Source organism: Microplitis demolitor, chromosome 9, assembly GCF_026212275.2.
Source record: "Microplitis demolitor isolate Queensland-Clemson2020A chromosome 9, iyMicDemo2.1a, whole genome shotgun sequence".
NCBI lineage: Eukaryota > Metazoa > Arthropoda > Insecta > Hymenoptera > Braconidae > Microplitis > Microplitis demolitor.
The window spans coordinates 7,504,425-7,528,591 of NC_068553.1; the positions used below are offsets into that span (position 1 = coordinate 7,504,425).

Sequence of the window (24,167 nt, forward strand, 5' to 3'; positions counted from 1 at the left end):
AATGTTCATATTCATCATTTATAAGTCACATGTTCATAATTCATCTAATTGTTAAATTTTCCATGCGTTTCGATTAATATTTAAACTTATTAATGCATTGAAAACAAATTTTATTTTTACGTATTTTTATTGAATTCGACGTATATTACTTGAAGTAAAAAATATCTTTCAAAAAAATTTTAAGATTATTAATGGCATTATAATTATACTTGCAAGGTCACCGTTTTCGAGTTTTTTTTTCTAATATGCTAACGAATAGTATCTAGCCTAGGCACTGGAGGTATTTATGTATGTAAAATACTCTTGTAGAAGCAAAAAACAGCCTATTAAAGTTTATTAACGGTTGTTCAACGATGAATCGTCATGACCAATTTATAATAATTTAGCCAAGCCATTCTCAAACGGCGAGAAAATAGTGTCAAGTCAGTTAACGGATGACTCCCGGTTTAAAAAAAGAAAAAAAAAACGTCGAACCAACTATATCCAATTATTTTCAAGTTGATCCCCGAGTGGAATTATCGTCGCCATTTTTATGACTTAAAACACTAATAGCGTCCCCAAAAAGCTCGAAGATAAGTGAACACTATGTGACGTATGATGGCGAATGTATATATTGGCTTGTCTTAAATCCTTAGTGAGTATAAGTGGAGGTAACCCGTATGGGTTAAGAACTTGCGTCCCACCACTTATCTTACGCAAGCAGTTGACCAGAGCTGAAGTCTGGTACCATGGGGGACCCATTCCAAGCCCCGCTTCGACCAGAGTCTCTTTATTTCCTGAGATGGGAGGAGTGTTTGGGTCCATGTGAGGTCGGACTCGTGGTGGCTGTGCGTGAGGCACCCACATGCACTGCATGCCTAATGGGTAAGCTAATGTGAGCATACGCTCATATTTTGCTTTTATAATATATGGTGGTGTCATAATATACAAATAGGGTTTCACAGCGCGAGTATGCCCAAAAGGGTGAGGTATCGGCCTCCCGTCAAACGGAGGTGGACCTAACAGTCCCGTTACATTAATTAATTGTTTTCAAGTTGATGTCTTGAAATGAATTGTTTGTTACTATAAATTTTTTGAAACAACTTATGAAAAATTTTTTGCAATATAAATTCTATAATAAGCGTGGTTAATACAGACTAAATTTTTTGTAAGTATCTTCCTCAATAGTATATCACATACCTAGGCCAGTAAAATAAGAAAAGTCTCACATCACATGTAAATGTTGGCCGAGGCTGACAAACATGTGGTCTGAGGCTTTCTTTTTTACTGGCCAAGGTGCGTCCACTGTAAAAAATTTAGGTGTAAGAATGGACCCGGAGGACTTTAACGGCCGTGTAGTGTGAAATATCGGTGTACAAATTCTCTCGGTGTAAATTTTCCATCCGTGTAATTTTAACACGGACGTCAAAGTTTAATAAAGTTCAAAGAACTTTTTTTGTTCGTACTGAATTTTATACCATGTCAACCAATGAGAATTCAGAAATTTTCAACACAGTTTTTTTATAGGAAATCGAATGCTCTACAAAAAAAGTCTCTTATTATTTTTTGATAAATCCATCTGTTCAAGAGTTATTAGAGCTCGAAGTAAAGTTATAGTAAATTTCGAGATCTTTTTACTTTTTCGGTGAAACAATCAAATTTATCACGAAATGTTGTAAGTTCTTTTTTGTTGACAATTTTACTCTCTACAAATTATCATCAGTCAAGTTTTTTTTAAATTCCGCATTGTTTTCTAGTTAATTTCATTTTCTTGTATATTCATATATATTAAGGTGCGTCATATCGGAGCCACAATTTTTTTATTTAAGTGCATGTGGAAAAAACCATAGTTTAACACAAAAAAAAATCTGTCTTTCGGTTGACCCTACGGGCCAACCCTAAAACTTCCCGCTGTTTTCGAGCTCTAGGAGCTCTAGGAACTCTAGAAACTCGAAAACATTGTTGTGAATACATTTTCGAGCTCTTCGAGAAAGTTAAAAATTTCGCGAAAGAAAAAAAAGTCTATCGATTACAGACCTAGCTCATTGAAAAATTCGATTTTCTCATTTAAATAACACAGGAAAATTTTGAACTAACCGCTAAGAAGATGGTTAATTTTCAAAAATTCGAGAAGTTATTGGTTTCACCCCGATTTTCGAAAATCGAGTTTTCATCGGATGTCGACGTTTCGAGATCCTATTCTGGCTATACGAGGAAGCTATTCTGACTATTTTCAGAAGGATGTCCAAGGGTGTGTGTGTGTGTGTGTGTGTGTGTGTGTGTGTGTGTGTGTGTGTGTGTGTGTGTGTGTGTGTGTGTGTGTGTGTGTGTGTGTGTGTGTGTGTGTGTGTGTGTAAACTCTTCATATCTTTTTAATCAACTGACCGATTAAAATATTTGAGGTAGCAATCAAAAGAGATTGTTGGCCGTCATCTTTTCTGAAAATTTCAAATTGATCGGCTAAATAGACTCTAAGATATGGAAGAAAAACAAAAAAACAAATTTTTTTTTCAGTTTTTTTCAAATTGTTTAGAAACGGCTCAATCGATCAATCCCAAAATCTACTCAGTACAAGAATTCAATAAAACGCGCCGATTGCCATCTCAACCATGTCAATCGGTTCATTCGTTTGAGAGAAATCGATCGAGAAAGAAATGCTTGAAAACGGTTTTCTTCTATTATCCTCGAAGCAACTTATCCGATCAATTCCAACATTTGATCAGCTTTAGAACTCAATAAGACTCGTCGATTGCTGCCTCAACCATCTCAACCGGTTAATTTGTTTGTAAGATATCGTGGAAGAAAGAAATGCTAAAAAACGGTTTTTTCCGAAAATAATGGCATACAACAGTATTTTCGAGCTCGAAGAGCTCAACAATGTATTCACAACAATTTTTTCAAGCTCAAGGAGCTCGAAAACTGCGAGAAGTATTGGGGCTGGCCCGCAGGGTCAACCGATAGACCGATTTTTTTTTAGTGTTCCTTTAATTGTTTAGCAAAACTTTGATCGATCATCTCCAAAAAAACGGTTCAATAGTTCAATTTGAAAATTTACAGGGTTATTGAGGTTACACTAAGCTAAAAAAAAGTCTCTGGCAACATTAGTCTTTTCATCGATATTTGTAGAGTAGCGGTTGATTTACTAAAAAAATCGGAAAAAAAAATCGATCTATCGGTTGACCCTGCGGGCCAGCCTCAAAACTTCCCGCTCATTTCGAGCTCCTTCAGCTCGAAAATATTGTCAGGAATACAGTTTCGAGCTCTTTGAGCTCGAAAATACTTTTGTATGCCATTGTTTTCGAAAAAAATGTTTTTTACCATTTCTTTCTCCTACGATATTTTATTGACAAATGATTTGATTTTCATGTTTGAAGTAGCAATCGACCCATTTTGATAAAGTTTAAAGCTGATCAGATTTTGAAATCGTTTAGTATAGTTATTTTAAAGATATTTGCAAAAAACCGTTTATCACCATTTCTTTTTTCCACGATACTTCTTAGAAAAATAACCCGATTTTGATGGTTGAGGTAGAAATCGACGCCTTTTACTAAATTCTGAAGCTGATCAGATTTTGGAATTGTTTTCTTCTGGTGTTTCAAAGATATTCGTAAAAAACTGTTTTTTATCCTTTCTTTCTCTTGCGATAACTCTAAGACAAATGACCCGATTTTGATGGTTAAGGTGGCAATCGATGCGCTTTAATAAACTCTAAAGCTGATCAGATTTTAGAATTGTTTTGTTCAGTTGTTTCAAATATATTCGCAAAAAACCATTTTTCACTATTTCTATTTCCCACAATAACTCTAGAACGAATTATCCGATTAAGATGGCTAAGAACGAAATCGAAGCGTCTTATTAAGCCCGAGAGCTGATTAGATTTTGAAGTCGAACGTTAGACTCGTTTCTGAGAAATCAATAAAAAACTAAAAAATAATTTTTTTTTTTTCGTAATTCGCCAATATTTTTGAGTCACACACACACGCACACATGCGCACACGCACACACGCGCAAACACACACGCACATTGTTCCGTTCTGAACAATTTTAATCATTTCTACATAAAATTTCCTTTAAAATAATGTATGTATATAATTTTTTTTTTAATATATACAGACACTCGGACATCATTCTGAAAACAGTCAGAATAGCTTCCTAAGACCTCAAAACGTCAACATCTGATGAAATTTTGATTTTCGCAAATTGGGGTGAAAACAATAACTTCCCGAAATTTTTGAAAATCATCGACTTTCTTATTGGTAAGTTAAAAAGTCATTTTTTGTACTTCAATCTAATAGATGTTGAAAATAAAAAAAGACTTTTTTTCAAAACATGATGAGGTCTTTTAGGGAGTTTATTCCAATTTTCAACGCTGCCCTCAAATTCACTGTGCGATCATTGGTACCATTTTTGTTTGAAGGCTGATATCTCTGCGACAAATCGCCCTGCGAGGCCAAAAAAAAGCCAAATTAAAGCTGGATACATTTGCTAAACGACCTATGCATTGGTTTAGTTGAAAAAACTTTTTCGCAGCCCATGGACTCTCTCAAAGAAAAGAAAAAATTTAGAAAATATTTGTCTCGCGGTATTTCTTATGTTTGTTCAATAGCTGAAGCTCTAAAAAAATGTTAATGAAAATGCGCTGAAATTAGAGATTTTAAGCTATTAAACGCTTTTTTTTAAATCCCGATACTATTATTTTTCACGAAGTTACAGTCTTGCAAAATCACTAAAAATTTCTAAAATTTTTCTGTTCCTTTAATTTATAGCAAGAGTGTATCTACATTGATTACAATAGAATGAAATAAATAATAAATTGATGATAATTGTATGTCTATCCAATATAAACAGAAGTATTTTTTTTAGAACTGAAATTTTTTTTTTTTCAGAGAAAAAAATATAGAATAAGTAAATAATTAAATCAATAGGTAAATTATTATAAAAATAATTATTTGAACTATTTACGACTAAGAAGCATTAGAACACTAAATGCTCAATTAAAATGATACTTTTCTAATTTTTCTAATTTTCTATTATAAAATAATATTTTTATAATTTCTTTGGAAATATTTTTCCTTTTTCACAGGTAAAGACTTATATAGAATGACGTCCTCATCCTCTCTGATTTCAGTATAACTTGAATATAAATCATGCCTGAAATAAATATTTTTCCAGTATCATCTAAGTATGAAAAATTCAAAAATACTCCTAAAACATGACATGATTTGAATATAATGTGGGTATGAATTTGGTATAATTCTTAAAACATACCGAAGTGTTATTCAATTTCTACTAGACCGGAAATGAACCTCAAAGAAACAAATTTTCGATATACAAAAATTCGCTAGGGACATAAGACTCAATCAAACCATATACCTATGGTTGTTTTTCATACGGTCCATGATAAATGTAATTAGATTATATGTGATTAGATATAAAATAGTTAAATATGTTTTGGATCTAAATTATAGCATGATCCAAGAAAAGCTTTAATCATAATTTTAATCAAAAAACTATCCATATGGTAAAGAAGGGATGGTACACGTCAAAAGCTCAACTTTTATAACGTATAACTTAAAAAATTATAGTTTTTTTTAAACTTTTACAACAAACTTTTTTTTTTTTAATTAAGTTAGAATTAATTGTTTCTATAAATTTTCTTCATATCTTGCATCGTTAGTGTGATATGGACTAGATCATAAAATAGCTTGTTTTTGTAAATGATAAATAGATTTTTGATAAATTTAACCAACTTATGAAAATTTTTTCACGTAAGCATTGTGTAGTTTATTTTTTACCAACTTAGTTTTAATTGTTGAGTTAATAAGGTTATTTATCTAATTATTGTTATTCTTGATGAAAATCTGACACGACTTTCACGTGGTACTCAACAGTTTCTTATTGCTTAGAGCTCGATGAAACATTCGAAAAAAAAATTACATCGCTCTGATTTTACATACATAAGTATTTCCAACGCCTGGGCTAATGTGGATAAATTTTTTTATACAAATAAGCTTTCTTTTTTCGGTTTAAAGAATTAATTTTTACCTCCATGTTTTTCAAATAACAATAGTTAAGCAGATTTTCATCAACTGTCAACAATGATTGAACACAGAACAATGAATAGTGCAGTCACAATAACTTAACGTACAAACACTGAATCCGTTCAACAACTGTTATTATCGTTATGTTGTGTCTAGTGATGCGAAATGACGGTTATTTTTAACTTTGGTCAAATCACGAGCAATTAACGAGCAAATCCGTGTCAATTGACGTCATTTTTTTTTAGTCAGTCACAAAAATTCATGAGCCTTTTTCTTCTTTTTACGAAAATTCCACTAAAAAAAAAAACAAAGCAACCTATTTCATATGCAACCTAAATATTATAAATATTCGAAACAAAATTTATCTAAAAATTCTGACGATAATAAACAAATTTGGCATGCTCAATTACTTAAATGGAAAATGACCGTCAAAAATGTTTCGGGCAAATTTTTAATAATTTTTTATTCTCATTTCGCGGGAATCGCCATTAAATTCAAAAAATGACCGTCAGTCATTTTTTTAATCGGTCAATTAACGTCAAATAACAAGCAATTGACGAGCATTTGACGAACATATGCTTTGCTTCACATCAATAGTTGTGTCATACGATGATGCCAGAACGTGGGATTTTTTTATCCCTTTCCGTGGTGAAATAGCATTGAGTGTAATAGCAGGAGGGGTAAAAAAATCCCACGTTCTGGCATTACTGGTGTCTAATGATGTAAAGCTAAGCATGTGCTCGTCAAATGCTCGTCATTTGACGTCAATTGACCAACTAAAAAAATGACCGCCGGTTATTTTTTGAATTTAATGTCGATTCCCGCGAAATAAGAATAAAAAATTATTAAAAATTTGACCAAAAAATGACCGAAAATTTTTGACGGTCATTTTCCATCTAAATAGTTCAACAAGCCGAATTTGTTTATTATCGTCAGAATTTTTGAATATTTTATTTTGAATATTTAAAATATTTAGGTTGCATAAAAAATAGGTTGCTTTTTTTTTGTTTTTTTTTTTTTTTTTTTTTTTTTTTTTTTTTTTAGAGGAATTTTCGTAAAAAGAAAAAAAAATGCTCATGAATTTTTGTGACTGACCAAAAAAAAAATGACGTCAATTGACGAGCATTTGCTCGTCAATTGCTCGTAATTTGACCAAAGTTAAAGATGACCGTCATTTCGCATGACTACTGGTGTCGTATAGGTATATATACTCCTGTGCTTTTTCGTTTCAGAATGTATCGAATAAATTAATCAACCATCATTGACTTACTTTATACTATCGTCGACTTATTATCGTTAATTGCAAGGTTACTAGAATTCTAGTAACCAGCAGTGTGACAACTGTACTCCGAATTTCTCTGTTCTATGCCAACTTTACTCAAAATGGATATTTACCCTGATAGCACGAGTTGATCGTGAAAAAGTTGGTCATTCATTAGTTTCTGACCAACTTGACGACAAGTTGTCAACAACTTTAGATTTTGCAACTTTTGGCTACAAGTTACCGCCAACTTTCTCCGAAAGTTGGCGCCAGTATGGAGCCGCAACTGGAATACAAGTTTTTGAGGAAATTGAAAGTAAACTTACCGTCAACTTATGATCACCAACTTTTGCAAGCAACTTTTGCCACCAACTTTCTCAGAAAGTGTTTGTCAACTTATTGAATTTCCAACTTTTGCCACCAACTTTCTCAGAAAATGTCTATCAACTATTGGAGGTACCAACTGTTGGTGGTCAACTTAGTGTCCAGTTGCGGCTGCAAGTTTCTCGTCAGTTTCTCGCCAACTTGGCTATCAGGGTATAGGTACACCAATAGTTTTCCGAAACTCTCTACTCTATTCTTTTTCTATTCAAAGAGAACTCTACTCCATGTAAACTCTACTCCATTAAAACTGTACCCTGATAACACGAGTTGATCGAGAAAAAGTTGGTCATTCATTAGTTTCCGACCAACTTGACGACAAGTTATCGACAACTTCAGCTTTTGCAACTTTTGGCTACAAGTTACCGCCAACTTTCTCAGAAAGTTGGCGGCAGTATAGAGCCGCAACTGGAATGCAAGTTTCTGAGGAAATTGAAAGTAAACTTACCGTCAACTTATGATCACCAACTTTTGCAAGCAACTTTTGCCACCAACTTTCTCAGAAAGTGATAGTCAACTTTTTAGATTTACAACTTTTGCCACCAACTTTCTCAGAAAATGTCCATCAACTATTGGAGGTACCAACTGTTGGCGATCAACTTGGTTCCAGTTGCGGCTGCAAGTTTCTCGTCAGTTTCTCGCCAACTTGGCTATCAGGGTACTCAATGACAAAACATTACTCAATGATACAACTGGTAACATACTGAACGTCGATAAGACAGAAGTACGTAGCCGTTAAGTTATCATATAGCGCTGAATGAATAAACCTAAAGTATCTAAAGATGAGATGAAAATTTGAAAATGTCATTTGAAATATATATCATATGTTAATTACAAGTTTATGGTGTTAATAAATCTATTAGAAAAAAAAAAAATCTTTTATTTTAGTATGTTCAAAGTAAAGTTATGTTATTAAAATACATTTACGTTTTAAATAAAAAATAACTACCAAGTATGTTTATTTTTATGGTATAATTCATGTTTAATTATGAAAAATAAAGAAAATTAAAATAATTTATGAAAATAATAAAATGAAAATACTAATGAATATTGAATTAATAAAACAATTATGATTTTTTGTGTGTTAGTTGAAAATTTTTTTATTAGAATATAAAGTACATAAATATTTTATGTTAAATAATGGTATTAGGAAATATTAATAAATCAGTTTAATTGTTATATGAAATTATTGTTAAGTGAACTGTCAGAAAGTGCCTCCTATTTTATTTACTATAAATATTAGTAATATCAATATTTTCTGTTTAACAATAGTCTTAATTAATACTAATCAACAAGTTACATTTATATATTTTATAGTATATGTAATTGTTGTTAAGGGTGTCGTCAGACAGTGCCTCCTATTTTATTTAATCATTCAATGACTTTCAACCGATAAGTAATGTACGATATTTTTTCTAAAATCTTTAACTCAATGAAATAACGATGTTATTTTTTTTTTTTATTAATTAATAAAAATTAAATAACCTTATGACAGTTGAGTCATTGAATATTTATGAAATGTAGAGGATACTGTCGAGAATGCCCTTAAATCTAAATTAAATCTTTTTTTTTTATAAAAATTATTTTTATCAGATTACTTATATATAAATATTATACATAATGATATATATAATGATTTTTTAATACACAGTAAAAATTATTGTGTTAAAATTAATACAATCCGTGCATTAGAAACGGTTCACACAATATTTGTGTTAAATCTCAACACGCAATTCGGGTAATACGAGAAGTCAATTCAATACTTTTTAAATGTCAGTATAACGACCCAAAAATAATGTCAAGTTTTACATTTTATTTTTGTACCATGGATATTCAGTAAATATAATAAGCATATCATTTTGAGATTATTAACAGTGACGACAATTATTATTGAAAAATCAACTATTTTTTGAAAGTAAATAACTTTTTTTATTAGAGTCAAGATTTTAAACAAACCACGTATTATTTAATACTGGTTATAAATAGTAAATCAATTAATTTCTTTTAAAAAAACAAAAACACATTTTCATTTGATGAAAAAATAATTTAAACATTATATGAAATAATATGAAATTGTAAGAAAATATTATTCATTATTCATTGGTATGATAAAAATTTCTGCTTTTAGTAAATGGTAAATTTAATATATTAATAATTACAATTTTGAAGATTAATTGATATTTGTAAAATGTCGATTTCACTTTCATTTTTCTAATAATTTTCCGTGACTATCGATTGGATTTTTAACATAAACTTTGTGGTAATTTTAAAGAAACACTTAATAAATTTTGATAATTACAATTTTTGTACCACGTAACACTTTTTAAGTGTTAAATAGTAGATAGATTTAAAATCTTTAAGTAAGATAATGAAATGTGTTGATTTAACACAAAGTAACAAACACGAAAAATTTAACACGGACCGTTCTTAACACAAAAGACACAATTTTTTTTGTTCACCGTGTACATACATCTGCAATAATGTTTACTTTAAAGTTATAGTATCTATAAAAAGTTGATATACTTTAAAATTTTCACCAGCACAACTACAAAATATAATTACTGATATGGAAGTTCAGTTGACACGTTTAGATGCTGGGATTGACCTACATCGCAATCGCCATACAATCCAGTGCAATCAGGACATCCGTATTCATCATCTTCAATCTTCTTTGAGAGCTGGAAGGTACAATATCCTTAAATTATAAAAACACCCATAAACAAAAAAAAAAAGTTCTGAAAACCGCCTGACCCTGCGTGCCAGCCCCAAAACTTCCCACTGTTTTCGAGCTCAAGGAGCTCGACCAGTTTTAATGAAATCAAAAAATTTTGCTTGTTACAGATATACATTGCGAGAATTTATATCTGCTGCCGTAAACAGCGAGCTACACGATTCATTATTGCTAATAATGGATAGTGACCAACGTAAAGTATAAATTTATTATTTTTGAACTTAAATTGAATAAGATAAAAGACCCAGTACCCGATCAGGGAACTAGTACCCGATTTACTAAACATAGATATACAAATTCATGAACTGATCGAGTACTAGATCCCTGATTAGGTCTAGAAGCTGATTGGGTCTTTTACCTTATAAATAAACTTATTTTTAATACTTACAATTTTTGTTCTCAGGAGAACACTTGCTCAAACTATAATCATTCAAAGTAGGCTAAATCATGAATGATTACATGTGACTATAAGTCTACCAGCGAATGTAAATAATAAATACTTAATTGCCTCTAAACTATTATGTTTTTATAAATTAAAAGATTATTATCGGCTAATTTAAAAAAAAAATTCCAATTTATAAAAATGTAATTCCCATCAGAAACAAGTTAAAGTAATATGTATATATTGCTTGTATGAATGCCATGCTTCTAAGAATAGCAGTGTTCGTTTTTTCATGTTCCTTGACAATTGAAAATGTAGTTACTTTGAAAAAAAAATTGAATCAAGAAGAAAAATTCAACCGTTTTGATGATTGCTGGTATAAATAAAATAGTTTTGCTATCTCGTGCTTACATGAACCATCAAACCAACTTAACAAGAAAAATTCATACCCACGATCCTTCCACCTTTAAGAACTTTACCATTCATTTTATCCAGATCGTCACGAATACTTGATGATTAAAGACAAATACTAATAATTTTTTAAAAAATTATCATCCTCACTAACCATACCAAGGTTCAACAAGTGTCCGTGATTTAGCTATAGATATGATCTTATTGAAGCTCAAAATAAGTTTGAATCAATGACTGTTTGGCGAGTTCTGACTGAGACGCATAGCGGGTGCCACCTGCCACAACCTGTGCCTAACGAAGGTTACACGAAACGCATACAAGTATCAAAAATAAATGTTATGTCCTGGGAGGTTACTAGGATCGAAGCTGACGCCACTTCCTGGACAGTGGGCAGTTCGTTGTCACGCGGGACGAATTTTGAATTTGAAAACAGTGGATAAATTTATTATTTACTACGATGATGATAATTATGATTGTTATTTAATGAAATAATTAAGTTATTAATAAGGATAGATGTAATTGATAAAATAACTTTTATCTGAAGACTGAGTTTCGTTATAAAGTATGGATAAAACTTGATCAGTAATAACAGTTGTACTCGTCAAAAGTTCTCGGAGAGAAGTGAAGTTACATCAGACGGCAGAGAGATCTCGGACCTCCACTCTCCAACTTCTCCCCACTACTCTCATGTTCATACTCATACTCATGCTCATACAATATATATATATATTAGTTCTTTACCTAATAAACTTATACATTTATAGTTTCCATTAATACAAATTTGAGATATAAGCTTATATACTTATGTTCTTTACTTTATACATCCTACGTCTTCTTATTACTTATGTTATCTATATTCTATTTTCCTGTACTTGGATACAATCTTCCAGTTAAATATTCCAGACTATCAGAGGTGTATTCTTCTATAATTATTCTATATTTAAATTCGATACAATTGACATTATCATTTATTGTGAAACATCATTTTAATTATTCTAATGCTATATTTCAATATTTATATTAATTTATTTAATATACGAATCACTCTTTATTTAATATAGAAATATATATATATATATATATATATATTAACAATAATAGTTATAAGTTCTTGTGATATGGTTTTCGTTTATAAATAACATTTATTTATTATATATTTTCTTTTCTTATTTGCTTATAGAGTATGCATTTGTTTATAACCATATTTACTGTTAACTATAGTACAAGGGCCTACTCATGATTTTTATGTGTGTGTTTTGTTTAGGTTTTAAGTATCGGGTGACAGGAAACGTTCCAAGACCACTCAAACTGTATTTATATTTCTGTGAATATAAAATAAAGATTTGCTTATCTATTCGTTCAATTTTTATAATCTAAATATGTAATTTAATAAGTATGTGCCACGACGATTTATTATCTAAATTATTGACCAAATGTTGATAAAACGCAATAAGTATTAATATATAAATTTTAAATGGAGTTTAAATGCGCGCCTATTTATGTATCTCAAGTTCACTAATCAATTAACAGGTGGAGGCACCTGAGTTACCTGAGGACATAACATAAAAATGTGTAGGGACATGTATGAATAAGCGAACGACAGATAAAACTTACGTTCGGAAAAACGTAGGAACGAAGAACGTGATGAATGTATAATGTCCGTTCTGATGAACGTAGTGTCTAAATAAAGTTTCCTTCAATAAACCGAACGTTTGGTTAAAGTGAGATTTATACAAACGGATGAACAGAAAACGAGACATTTGTAAAAACGGACCCTAATAGCACAATTTGCTTTAGCAAAAGTTGGCTTACAAAAGTTTCGTTGAATTTTTTGTCAAATTTCCGTCAACTTCGGACTTTTTTATTTTTTACGACAATTTATATGCAACTTTCTATTGAATTTGACGTAAATTTACTGCCCGAATTAGAATGCAAATTCGCTTCAAAAGTTGACTAGAAAAAAGTTAGAGTAGCTATCACAGCGTGTACTATTTTTATCCTAAAAGCTAGCTAATTTCAGTATCAAAGTATACGTCCGATATTATTCCTGATGTAGCTACAGTCAGCATCATGTTTTCATACCGTACCTGGTTACAAGCGTACTTCTTACTTCTCTCTGCATAATACTCTACCTACGTACAAGTCTCTTAAATAGATTTCTATGCGAATATATCAATATTGAATAAATTTATGTTGTAAAATAATTCAATGTAAAATTATCTTTATATACTTATATCTTATTTAATATAAATATATGTGAAATTAATTCATGTCCAAAATATCTCTATATCACATATCTCTATGAAAATTAAATCTCTACAGAATTTACTTTATTATGATGTTATTAGGTGTTAACATATTTATGTAATGGAATTTCTCCATAATTATACAACTCTCCTTAATATTTCTCTACTCGGTATATTTCTATGACACAACAATTCTATGAGAAAATTTTTATATGTTGACCATAGTCAGTTTGGACATTTCTTTACACAAAAAAAAAAGAACTAAGTTAAATGATGTTATGTTTTTTTTTTTTATTAGAAAAATATAAAAGAGGTACAATAGGCCTTAAGAGTTCCCAATCTAGCCAAAAATGATGTTATGTTCTCAGTATTCTCAGGTACCTCCACCTGTTAATTAATTAGTGAACTTGAAATACATAAATAGGCGCGCACTTAAATTCCATCTGAAATTATATATTAAGATCTTACACTTACTGTGTCTTATCAATATTCAGTCCATAATTGAAATAATAAATCGTCGTGGCAGATATTTATTAAATTATATATTTAGAGTATAAGAAAGTTTTTTAGAAAGGTAGATAGATAAATCTTTTTGTTGGATTTAGAGAAATATAAATACAGTTTAAGTGGTCTTGGAACGTTTCCTGTCACCCGATACTCAAAACCTAAACAAAACACACGCATAAAAATCATGAATAGGCCCTTGTTCTAAAGTTAACCGTCAATATGGTTATAAACAAATACATATTCTATCAACAAGTAAGAAAAGAAAATATATAATTAATAAATGTTACTTACTAATGAAAACCATGTCTCACCAGAATTTAACTATTACTGTTAATATTAAATAAAGAGTGACGCGTATAATAAATAAATTAATGAAAATATAGAAATATAGCATTATATTAATTATAATAATGTTTCACAATAAATGATAATGTCAATCGTACTAAATAATTAAATATAGAATAATTATGGAGGAATACACCTCTGATAGCCTAGAATATTTAACTGGAAGATTGTGTTACGTCCTGGTTGATGTTTTGGCGCTGGCGTGGTTGAGCGGTCGATTTGAATTGGACGTAATGAGAACTTACATATAATTATAAATAATTATTTAGTAGGGGTTAAACAGCCACCATTCGGTGGTTGAAATAAACTGGTTATTATTTTATATCTCAATCCGATTTATTCAATTGTAAAAGAATAATTTCAATAATGTGGAAATATACAATTGAATCAATTTATAAATTGTTAAAGTTCGTCTAACAATAACTTCGAAAGGGTGAGAAAGAAGTTGAGTATTTAATATTGAGCCTGACTGCTCTCTATGATTCTATATTTCAGACTGACTTCTCTAGATCGAGAAAAACTAGAGTAAGTCTCTTATCAATACGAGGCGCTTGGGCATCAGGCCCGCGCATCGTTCGATATAGAGGGGTGGATCGTGATAAGCAATATTCTCGAATGATCCATTCTCCGTTCTCACGCTTTCTCCGTTTTTATTATTAACAAATGAGTCACTTATCTATGAACAAAAGTTATCTTAGAACAAAATAGATGTTTGTGCAGCTGCACGTCTCGAGGATTTACTCGAGGCGTCAGCGTTTATTTATACATAACAAATATTAAGAGAAAAATAACTTTATCAATATGTTTCAAATATTCTAAATAATATCATATTATTTTATATTATTATGTTATGCTATATTATTACATTATATTATATCCTATAATATAGAGTAACTTATTAATTATGCAACTTGCTAAATTATCAATATACATCTTAATTAATTAGTTAGGTCTCAGATCGGTCTCTTAATAATTAGTATTTAAAAATAGTCAGAGACATCTGACGAGCAGGCTGGGACGTAACACCTCCCCAACCGGTAGACAAGCGCCCCGCTTGTTCTGGGCCTTAGCTCTTGTTGTAAATGTAGTTTATTTTCTTTATTGTTTTATTTGTAACTCTATTTTACCCATCTTCGAGTTTAAGAAATCTAAGTACCGACCAGTGACCTATGACTCGACGCCTGCCTTTTTAGTGGCGACATTTAAAAAAATCCATTCTCTTTCTAATCCGTCTGTTTGTAAACCATGGTAAACATTTTTATGGTTTTATTTTAATGACGATGTTCCTTTTTTTCCTAATCCTATTTGTTTGACGATTGAGATAAATTATGCGTCACGTATGCCGCATCTGTGGCCAAAAAAAATTATCTAAAAATTTATATTTTTTTTTTCGTAAAAAAAAAAAAAAAAAAAAAAAAAATATTTTATATATTCATAAAATTATTTACCGTGTTTTTTTTTCTTTATTTAATTTAATTTTTTTTTTCAAATTATTTAAAAGTAGACTATATGCGTATATAAAAAAAAGATTTTACGAATAGGACAAATTCATAAAATTTTCTTGTAAAATTATTAATATGTTCTTTTTAAAAAAAAAAACTTTTGATATAATGTTTGTAAGAAGTTTATGCTAAGGAGAAAAGAAATTCCAAAACCTCAAACTATTATTTGGATGTGATTTCTTTTCGGTCTTCTTGATGTAATTATTACTATGATTTTAATTTTCTTTTAACTGTTTTAAATATATTACTTTATCGTAGCTTATAAAAATTCCTTTATTTCTTTCTTCTTCTTTCTATTATTTAGTTAGTTTTTTTTTTTTTTTTTTTTTTTTTTTTTGAGTTTTTAGTATTGTTTTCTGAATTTGTTTATTAATGTTAATAAGTATTATTATATTATTACAATGATGTATCTATATTATATCTAAATATTTGTATATATTTATTTCTTAGTATTACTTACGACTTTTCTGCCTTCATGTGCTAATTCTGTGTATTTGCATATAATTTTTTTGTTTTCCTGCATTTTGCATATTTTCTTGTTTATTTTTTTTTTTTTTTTGCTTAAAATTCTATATACATTTGCATTAAAATCATCTATTAAATAATATATAAAGAAAAACTTAATCTACGAATTCTTAATTTTATATTAAAATTCTATTTGAGTCTATATATTGTTAAAAAAAAATTATTTTTTTTTTGTCTTTTTTTTTTATTTTTTTTTTTTATTTTTAATTTTTTTGATGAAAGTTTATAGACTGGAAGCTTATTTTTTTTCTTAGCATTATTACTCAATTTCAATTCATAGCAGATAATATTGGTACTATCATTCTTATTAAAATTTCTGTATAGAAAGTAAATTCATTCATTAATTATAAAAGTTATTAACATGATGTTTTTTTTTTTTTTTATATATATATATATATTGTGTGAGAAGGCAAAAAAAAAAGAAAAGAGTAGAACAGGAAAGAAAGAAATATGAGAGGTACAGATTTCAATGTATCTACAAAAAGACGCATGTGTCTGGGAGGAAAAAAAAACTATTTATTTATAAGCAATTTTGGCTCTATCACAATGAATGATTTTTCTCTTTCCCGGTTTACATTCGATTTCTATATCATTTTTATCAGGAAATATTTCTGTAACTTTATACGGACCTAAATAATTATCATCAAATTTACCATCTCTCTGATTCTTTACTAAGAATATATTTTGGCCTATTTTGAAATTTACTGGATTAATTTTTTTATCATACCGTACTTTGGATCTTTGCTTTGAATTTTCTAAATTTTGTCTTGCTTCTTTCCGTGATTCTAATAATCTAGTTGCAAGTTCTTTAACAAAATCTGCGTATGTAGGAATCTCGTCTAGATAGGAAAATTCTGATGGTAATCGTGCTTCTTTACCAAAAACTAATTTATACGGCGTGAATTTCGTACCTTCATGTACACTCGTGTTGTAAGCAAAGGTGGCATGAGGCAACCATTTATCCCAATCATCGTGACTTGTAAAATGTTTAATATAATCAGTTAAAACTTGATGGCTTCTCTCGAGAGAACCATTTGATTGAGGATGAAAAGCTGTTGTCTTAATTTGTTTCATTTTGAAAATTTTGGCTACGCAACCCATTACTTTACCTATAAAAGCTTGACCTTGGTCTGTTAAAATTACTTTCGGGCAACCGTGTTTTAATATAAAATTCTCGACTAATGCTATCGCGATATCTTTAGCCGTCATGGACACTAAAGGTATTGCAAAACAATATTTTGAAAGGTCATCTTGCATCGTTAAAATATATGAATATCCGTTAGCTGAAGTTTTATTCGGTACTACTATATCTAATGCTAATTTATCCCATACTTCTGCGGATGTGTCTGTAATGACCATCGGCTGTTTTGTTTTTATTCTAACTAATTTCTTTTTCTGGCAACTAATACATTTCCTAACGAAATCTTCAACATGCTTTTCGATATTGTCCCAAAAATATTTTTGTCTAATTCTATTATAAGTTTTAGTTACTCCTTTATGTCCTGCTATTGAAGTTTCGTGATTTTCGGCTATTATTTTTTCTCTTTCCTCTACTGGAGGTATTATTATTTCATCTTTGCAAATAATTATTTTTAAATCGCTACCTTTGAAAATTTTAGCAATAATATTTTTAATTTTCGTCCAAACTGTTTTTGATAAATTGCTTCTACCTTGAGAAATACTAACTGATTTTATTTTTGATTTTTCCATATATAACTTTAAATTTTTGAAAGCTTTACAATAATCTTTTTCAGTTGGTGTATCTCGACTATCACTTTGAGTTACCAACGCGAGTACTTTCTTTTTAGATGTTCCCATTTTGATTACTTGACCTGTTTTATAATTAGTTAAAGGGCTCAATTTTAAATATCCTGACACTAAAAACTGTTTCCCGATTTCGCTTGGTACGGTACCATCAGCGTTAATGAAACATAAATAACAATTTTTCTGCATTTCTAAGTTATCTCTTGTTTCGTGTACGTTCTCGTTACTGTAGTCGTTTGAAGTATTTGAAATTATAGATATATTACCGTCAGAGTCTATTTCCTCGTTAGGTAAATTGTCGTTTGCTATTATGATCGCATTGTCGTTTGATTTGTTTTGATTTCTGTCCGAATTTGATTGTGTCGAATTTTGTCGTATGTCTATTTCATTATCAGATGAGTTTATCTGTTCGATTTGGTCAAAATTTTGGTCATTAAATGAATTTATTTGTTCTATCTGTTCGAAATTTTCGTCGTCAGCTGAATTTATCTGTTGATCGAAGTTCAGGTCGTTGAATGAATTTATTCGCTCAGGCGATTTTGAATTTCGATCAGCAGGTGAATTTAGTGCAGGGTTTTGTGATTCTCTACGTGATGTAGTGTGTTGTGAATTTTCTGGGCTTGTATTTTCGTTTATTATTGACAATCTATCATTAGTTCGTTTATTATTTAAATTTTGTTGACGTTTAATTGCTTTTAGAGTAACCATTATGTCTGGTAATTTGGGTTGTGAATTTTTATTATTTGGTTTTTTTGTTTTATTTTTAAAATTTTTCGCAAGATGTTGTATTTTATTCGGAATCTGTTTTTGTGTATGTGTATGTTCGTCGTAGTCTGTACAGCATGAACATGTTTTGAGTTTACGTTTTCTAGTCGATCTACGTAGTTCTGGTGTAAGTTTATTAGTATGTGTTTGTTCTGCATCAGTACCGTGAGGTCTGTTCTTGTCTGCGTCTGTTAAATTTGGGTTTATTTTTGTAGTGTTTGTTTTTGTCTTTTCTGTATTTTTATTGGCTATTTTTTTCTGTGTTATTGTGTTAGTTTTTATGGTTTTTGTTTCGTCGGGTGATTCTACTGTCATGGGTTCAATTACAAAAGAATTTTCTCCTATGTCGTTAGTTGACATGTTTATGTTGTTTTCTGGTTCATTATGAATTACCGCAGAGACGTCCATAATTTTTGGATAATCGCCTCCTTCGTCAGAAGACCAAGGAATTGCAACTCCCATGTCTTTTTTATTTACGGATTTGGGTGTGATAGGAGTTCTTGGAGTGATAGGGATTGTTTCGACAGGTGATTCAGTACTAATGTCATTTGAATTTTCTGAATATATTTTTGAATAAGTCATTTCTGTCTCGTCAGTGTTTGATTCGTCATCAGAAGTTTCTGGAATAATTATTTTTTCAATTTTCTTACTTTGTTTATTTATTTTTCTACGTGAACGTATTGTAGGAGAGGGTGTAAACTCTGCCATTTTAGTTGTCCTTTTGATTTGAGAAGGATTAAATTTATTTTTATTAATTTTTACATTTTTCTTATCTGTCTGTATTTTTGGATTTGGGTGTGTAGATGTAGCTTGTGTTTGTACGTTGGGTGGTAATGACAATGGAGTTTTCGTGGTTTTACCACTTTCAACTTGCGGATTTGGGGATTGAGGTGTTGGTGTTAAATTACGTGAATTTTTATGTTTTGGAGAGTTTATAGAATTATTAGAAATATAAGACAAACCGAAATCTGTCATATCAGATTCGTCACTTAAATACGAAGGGTTGTCTTTAATGAGTTTTTTTCTCAGAGTTACAGCATCATACATATCTCCTGATGACGACGATCCGTCAGAATAATCAGGAAGAGTTATTGATTTATCTGGTTCTGGATTTGATAAGACTTTGCATTTAGAATTTTTATTTAATTTTGCATTCTCTTTAGAATTACGTATGCGATTTGAATTTTCGTTAGAATTTAATTTATTTTTATTATTTTCATTATGATTTTTAGAATTGAAGTTTTTATTTATTGAATTTGAATTTAGTTCTTGAGGATTATTTGTTTCCAAGTTTGTGAATATTTTATCATTTTTATTTTTACTTAAATCATCTTCGCTTAGTGATTCAGTGCTCGAAAATTTTTTATATGGATTATATCGTCTGACGTCAGATCTTTTCATTTTTAAATTTTTATTTTTACCGATATATCCGTTTTTATTATTTTTAACTAATCGCCGGTCGCTACGGTAGCTAATCCTATTGCCGTCGCTAGTAGATTTGACGACTGGGTCCATAGTATTGTTACTGACTGGCCCAACCGCTTGAGTTTTTGGTTCAAGAATTTGACGTTTTTTGACCGAATCTTCTAGACCGACCGCTTGAGTATTTTGCTCAAGATTTTGAATTTCTGAATTTATTTTTCTCACTCCGTCGACTGAGTTAGTCGCAATTTTATTTTTATCGCGAATTATTTTCTTACTTGGAGTAATTTCCTCTGAACTTGAATTATTATTTTTGTTAAAATTTTTTTTATCGTTATTCGAGCTAATTGACTCTGAATTAGTTTTGTATTTAGATTTCTTTTTAAAGACTTTACCATCGTCTGAAGGATCTGAAGTCCTCAACCTAGCGATTCAGGGTTTTCCAGGTCGCCATTTAATTTTAATTGGATAAACTTCGCGGTTTTCCATTATTGGGTTACGCGATAAAGCGTCCGCGTTTGTGTTTATTTTTCCAACCTTATATAACACGGTATATTCGAACTCTTTAAGCCGTTCTCTCCATCTCATTACACGCGATGTTGGGTCATTCATATTATTTACCCATACCAGCGGTCTGTGATCGGTGACAAGAGTAAACTCTCTGCCATAGAGATACGGTCTAAATGTTTTCATACCAAACAAGGCTGCGACCATTTCTTTTTCGGTGGTCGAATAATTTTTTTCGTGTTTATTGAGCACACGAGAAGCTGCTGCAACAATTGTGTCTTCGCCAATTTTGCCTTGTGAGAGAATTGCTCCAACTGCATAGCCCGAAGCATCGGTCGTTAAAATAAATGGTTTCGAAAAATCTGGATACTGCAATATCGGAGCTGTACATAGTTTATCGCGCAAGGTTTCAAAAGCTATCTGATGTTCAGGCGCCCATGAAAATCTTGCGTTTTTGCTTGTAAGATCGGATAGGCACTTAGAGATTTTTGCGAAATCCTTGATAAATCGCCGATAGTAACCAGCAAGTCCAAGAAATTCTCTCACTTGTGTTGTGTTTTCAGGTGTTTTGAAACATTTGATCGCTTTAATTTTATCGGGATCAGACTTGACACCGTCGGCAGATATAAGATGGCCTAAATAAATTACTTCTTTTTTTAGGAATTCACATTTATCGGCTTGTAGAGTTAAATTCGCACTTCGCAAACGTTCGGCTAATTTTTCGAATTTAGTGTTATGTTCTTCTAGAAAACGTGCGTAAATGACTATATCGTCTAAGTAAACAAAGAGATCTGCTCCTTGTAACCCGCGTAAAACTAAATCCATTAACCTTTGGAACGTTGCTGGAGCATTTTTAAGTCCAAATGGCATTCTATTAAATTGATAATGACCATGAGGAGTTGTGAATGCTGTTTTGTGCTTATCTTTAGGATCTACTTTTAATTGATGAAAACCCGATTTTAAATCAAATACTGAAAAATAAATCGCACCACCTAATTGATCAAGAATATCATTTATCAACGGTAGTGGATATGCATCTTTAACAGTCTTATCATTTAATTTACGATAATCTATAACTAAACGCCATCTTTTATTGCCTTTAGAATCAGCCTTTTTGGGTACGATCCATAAAGGGGAATTATATGGTGAGGTCGAAGGTTCAATAATATCCATTAACATTAGTTCTGTTATCTGTTTTTCTATTTCGTCATTCTGTGCTGGAGGGTGTCTGTATTGTCGAGTATTTACGGGAACGTCATCGATAGTGGGTATAGTATGAGCCGCAGTGTCTGTAGCGCGCAGTGGTTCTCCTGGAATGTGGAATAGGTCAGCGTATTTCTCTACTAGAGAAACTATTGCTTTACGCTCTTCCTCATTCAGATGTTTTAAACGCAAGAGTTTTAACACTTTCTTGACACGATTTTCCCCGGCCGTGGTACTTTTATCGTAATTGTCTGTGTCGTCATGCGTCAAAGTAGTATCCTCGTCTTCGCTTGTCCCGAATGGGTACAGAGGAATTACGGGTACTTTTACTTTTACATCTTTGTCAAGAGTATTTATTGCGTACAAATAAGCGATTCCGTTATTATTACTCACTAAAGCTTCGCCCACGTAAATACCGTTTTCAAATTCGATACGAGGTGTATAACCCTCTTTAAGTTTACTATCTACTCGAACAAACATTGCCGTCTTCGTTCGAGCTTTTAAAACGAAATATTCTCCTTCTGTTAATGATATTTGTAGATTATTTAAATGTTGAAATGTTACCGTATTGTCTACTAAATTTATTATTCCGCCGTGTTCTCGTAAAAATTCCATGCCAAGTATGCCCGTATAATCTAAAGGAAATTCGTCCGGTATTATATGAAAATAAGTGTCCTTATTAAAAATTTGTATTTTTATTCTACCCAAAGTGATAGCTTCGGAGACACCGTTTAATTTGTAACAATATGATTCGTCGATTAATTTTTTATATTTTACTTCCCCATATTTTATTAAATTTAAATTACATCCGGTGTCTACTAAAATTTTCCCATAGCTAGATATTATATCTTTGGATCTGAACATAATTGACGTAGGTTTATAATCAATTGACATGGCACCCACGGAATAAGTTTTTGTCGGTATTCTTAGTTTTTGTTTAAATTTTGGCGCTGAATTGCTACGTTTCCCATCGGAGCGCCGACTCGAGGGAACGCTTGGTCGTTTCCCGTACCTGTACTCGGTTTTGCATTTAAACCGTCGCGTTTTCCTTCATTATAAATTTTTTTACGACAATTGTTTACTGAATGACCGTTCATTTTACAATAATCACATTGAAGAATATTTTTATTTATAATTTGATTAGATTCAATATTCTTTCTTTGAATTAAAATTCTACATTCCTCAATATTATGATTGTTTCTTTTGCAAAAATTACAAAAGTTATTTGGGTTGTTTCGATTTTGATTATTAACCTGTTCCGATTTTTCACGACTGTTTCTGTTATAATTTTTATTAAATTGCTGATAAGGATTCAAATTTCGAATGTGGTGATTATTTTGGTTAATTGTGTTGTGTGGGTTTGGGTCTTGGATTGCGAAACAATTTTTATTTGAATTATTATCGAATGGCTTGAAAAGTTTATTTATATTTTTCATTTGCTGTAATTTTTGTTCCGCTTTAATTGCTGCAGTAGCGGCTGTAGCAAGATCCGCGAATTCGTCATTGTGTAAAAATAAAGCAAGTCTTGGTTCTAAACCCGAAATAAATGCTTGTACCGCGGTTTCTTTAGCCAAAACTATTTTTTCATCTTTACTATTACCGCCTGTATCCGCGATTTCTGAGCAAGTGCCCTGTAAATGTTTATTCACTCTATGGTAAAAGTCCATTACGCGTTCACTCGATTTTTGCTCCAAGTCATTAAATTCTTTTAACCAAACTGAAACTTGTTTGCTTAATCTAAAATTTAAATTTAAAAATGCAATAAATTCGTCTATTGTTTTTACGTTTGACCCGCTTACTCTAATTAAAGGTTCGCCTTTACATTTGGATTTTAATATTCTAACGAGCGCGTCCTCGTTTATTTCTCTTAGATATTCTTTCGCGTCTTTGCATGCCTGTATGAATGATTCTACTGGATAACTTATACCGTCAAAGTCTGGTATAGTTTTAAAAAATTCTTTGTAATCGAATTTGTTATTTGCACTTAAATTATTCGTTAAATTAAGATTGGGAGGTAATTGGTGTGAAGTACCCACGGGTGGATTTCTTTCGAAATGTGTTTTTAATTGTTGAGCAATAGCTGCTTGACAATTTTCTTCAAATTTATTTTTCATTTCAAGTTTTTCTGCTAGTAATTGTTCGATTTGAGCTTTTAACGCTAGTACTTCATTTTGGGTTTCCGTAAGGGAAACTTC

At 30.9% G+C, this 24,167-nt stretch overlaps 1 protein-coding gene across 2 annotated transcripts in view; it reads right to left on the reverse strand.

Moving 5' to 3' along the window:
* Nucleotides 1-6,163, reverse strand: part of LOC103578383 (CDK5 regulatory subunit-associated protein 3) — a 55,070-nt gene extending 48,907 nt beyond the window's left edge. For both annotated transcript variants that reach the window (XR_008404260.1, XM_014444044.2), the window contains exon 1: nt 6,025-6,163. Coding sequence is in view for 1 of the 2 variants with exons in the window: in XM_014444044.2 (XP_014299530.2) it covers nt 6,025-6,030 (6 nt within the window). In the remaining variant the exon portion in view is untranslated. The remainder of the gene's footprint in view (nt 1-6,024) is intronic.
* Between the last annotated feature and the right edge of the window lie 18,004 nt (nt 6,164-24,167).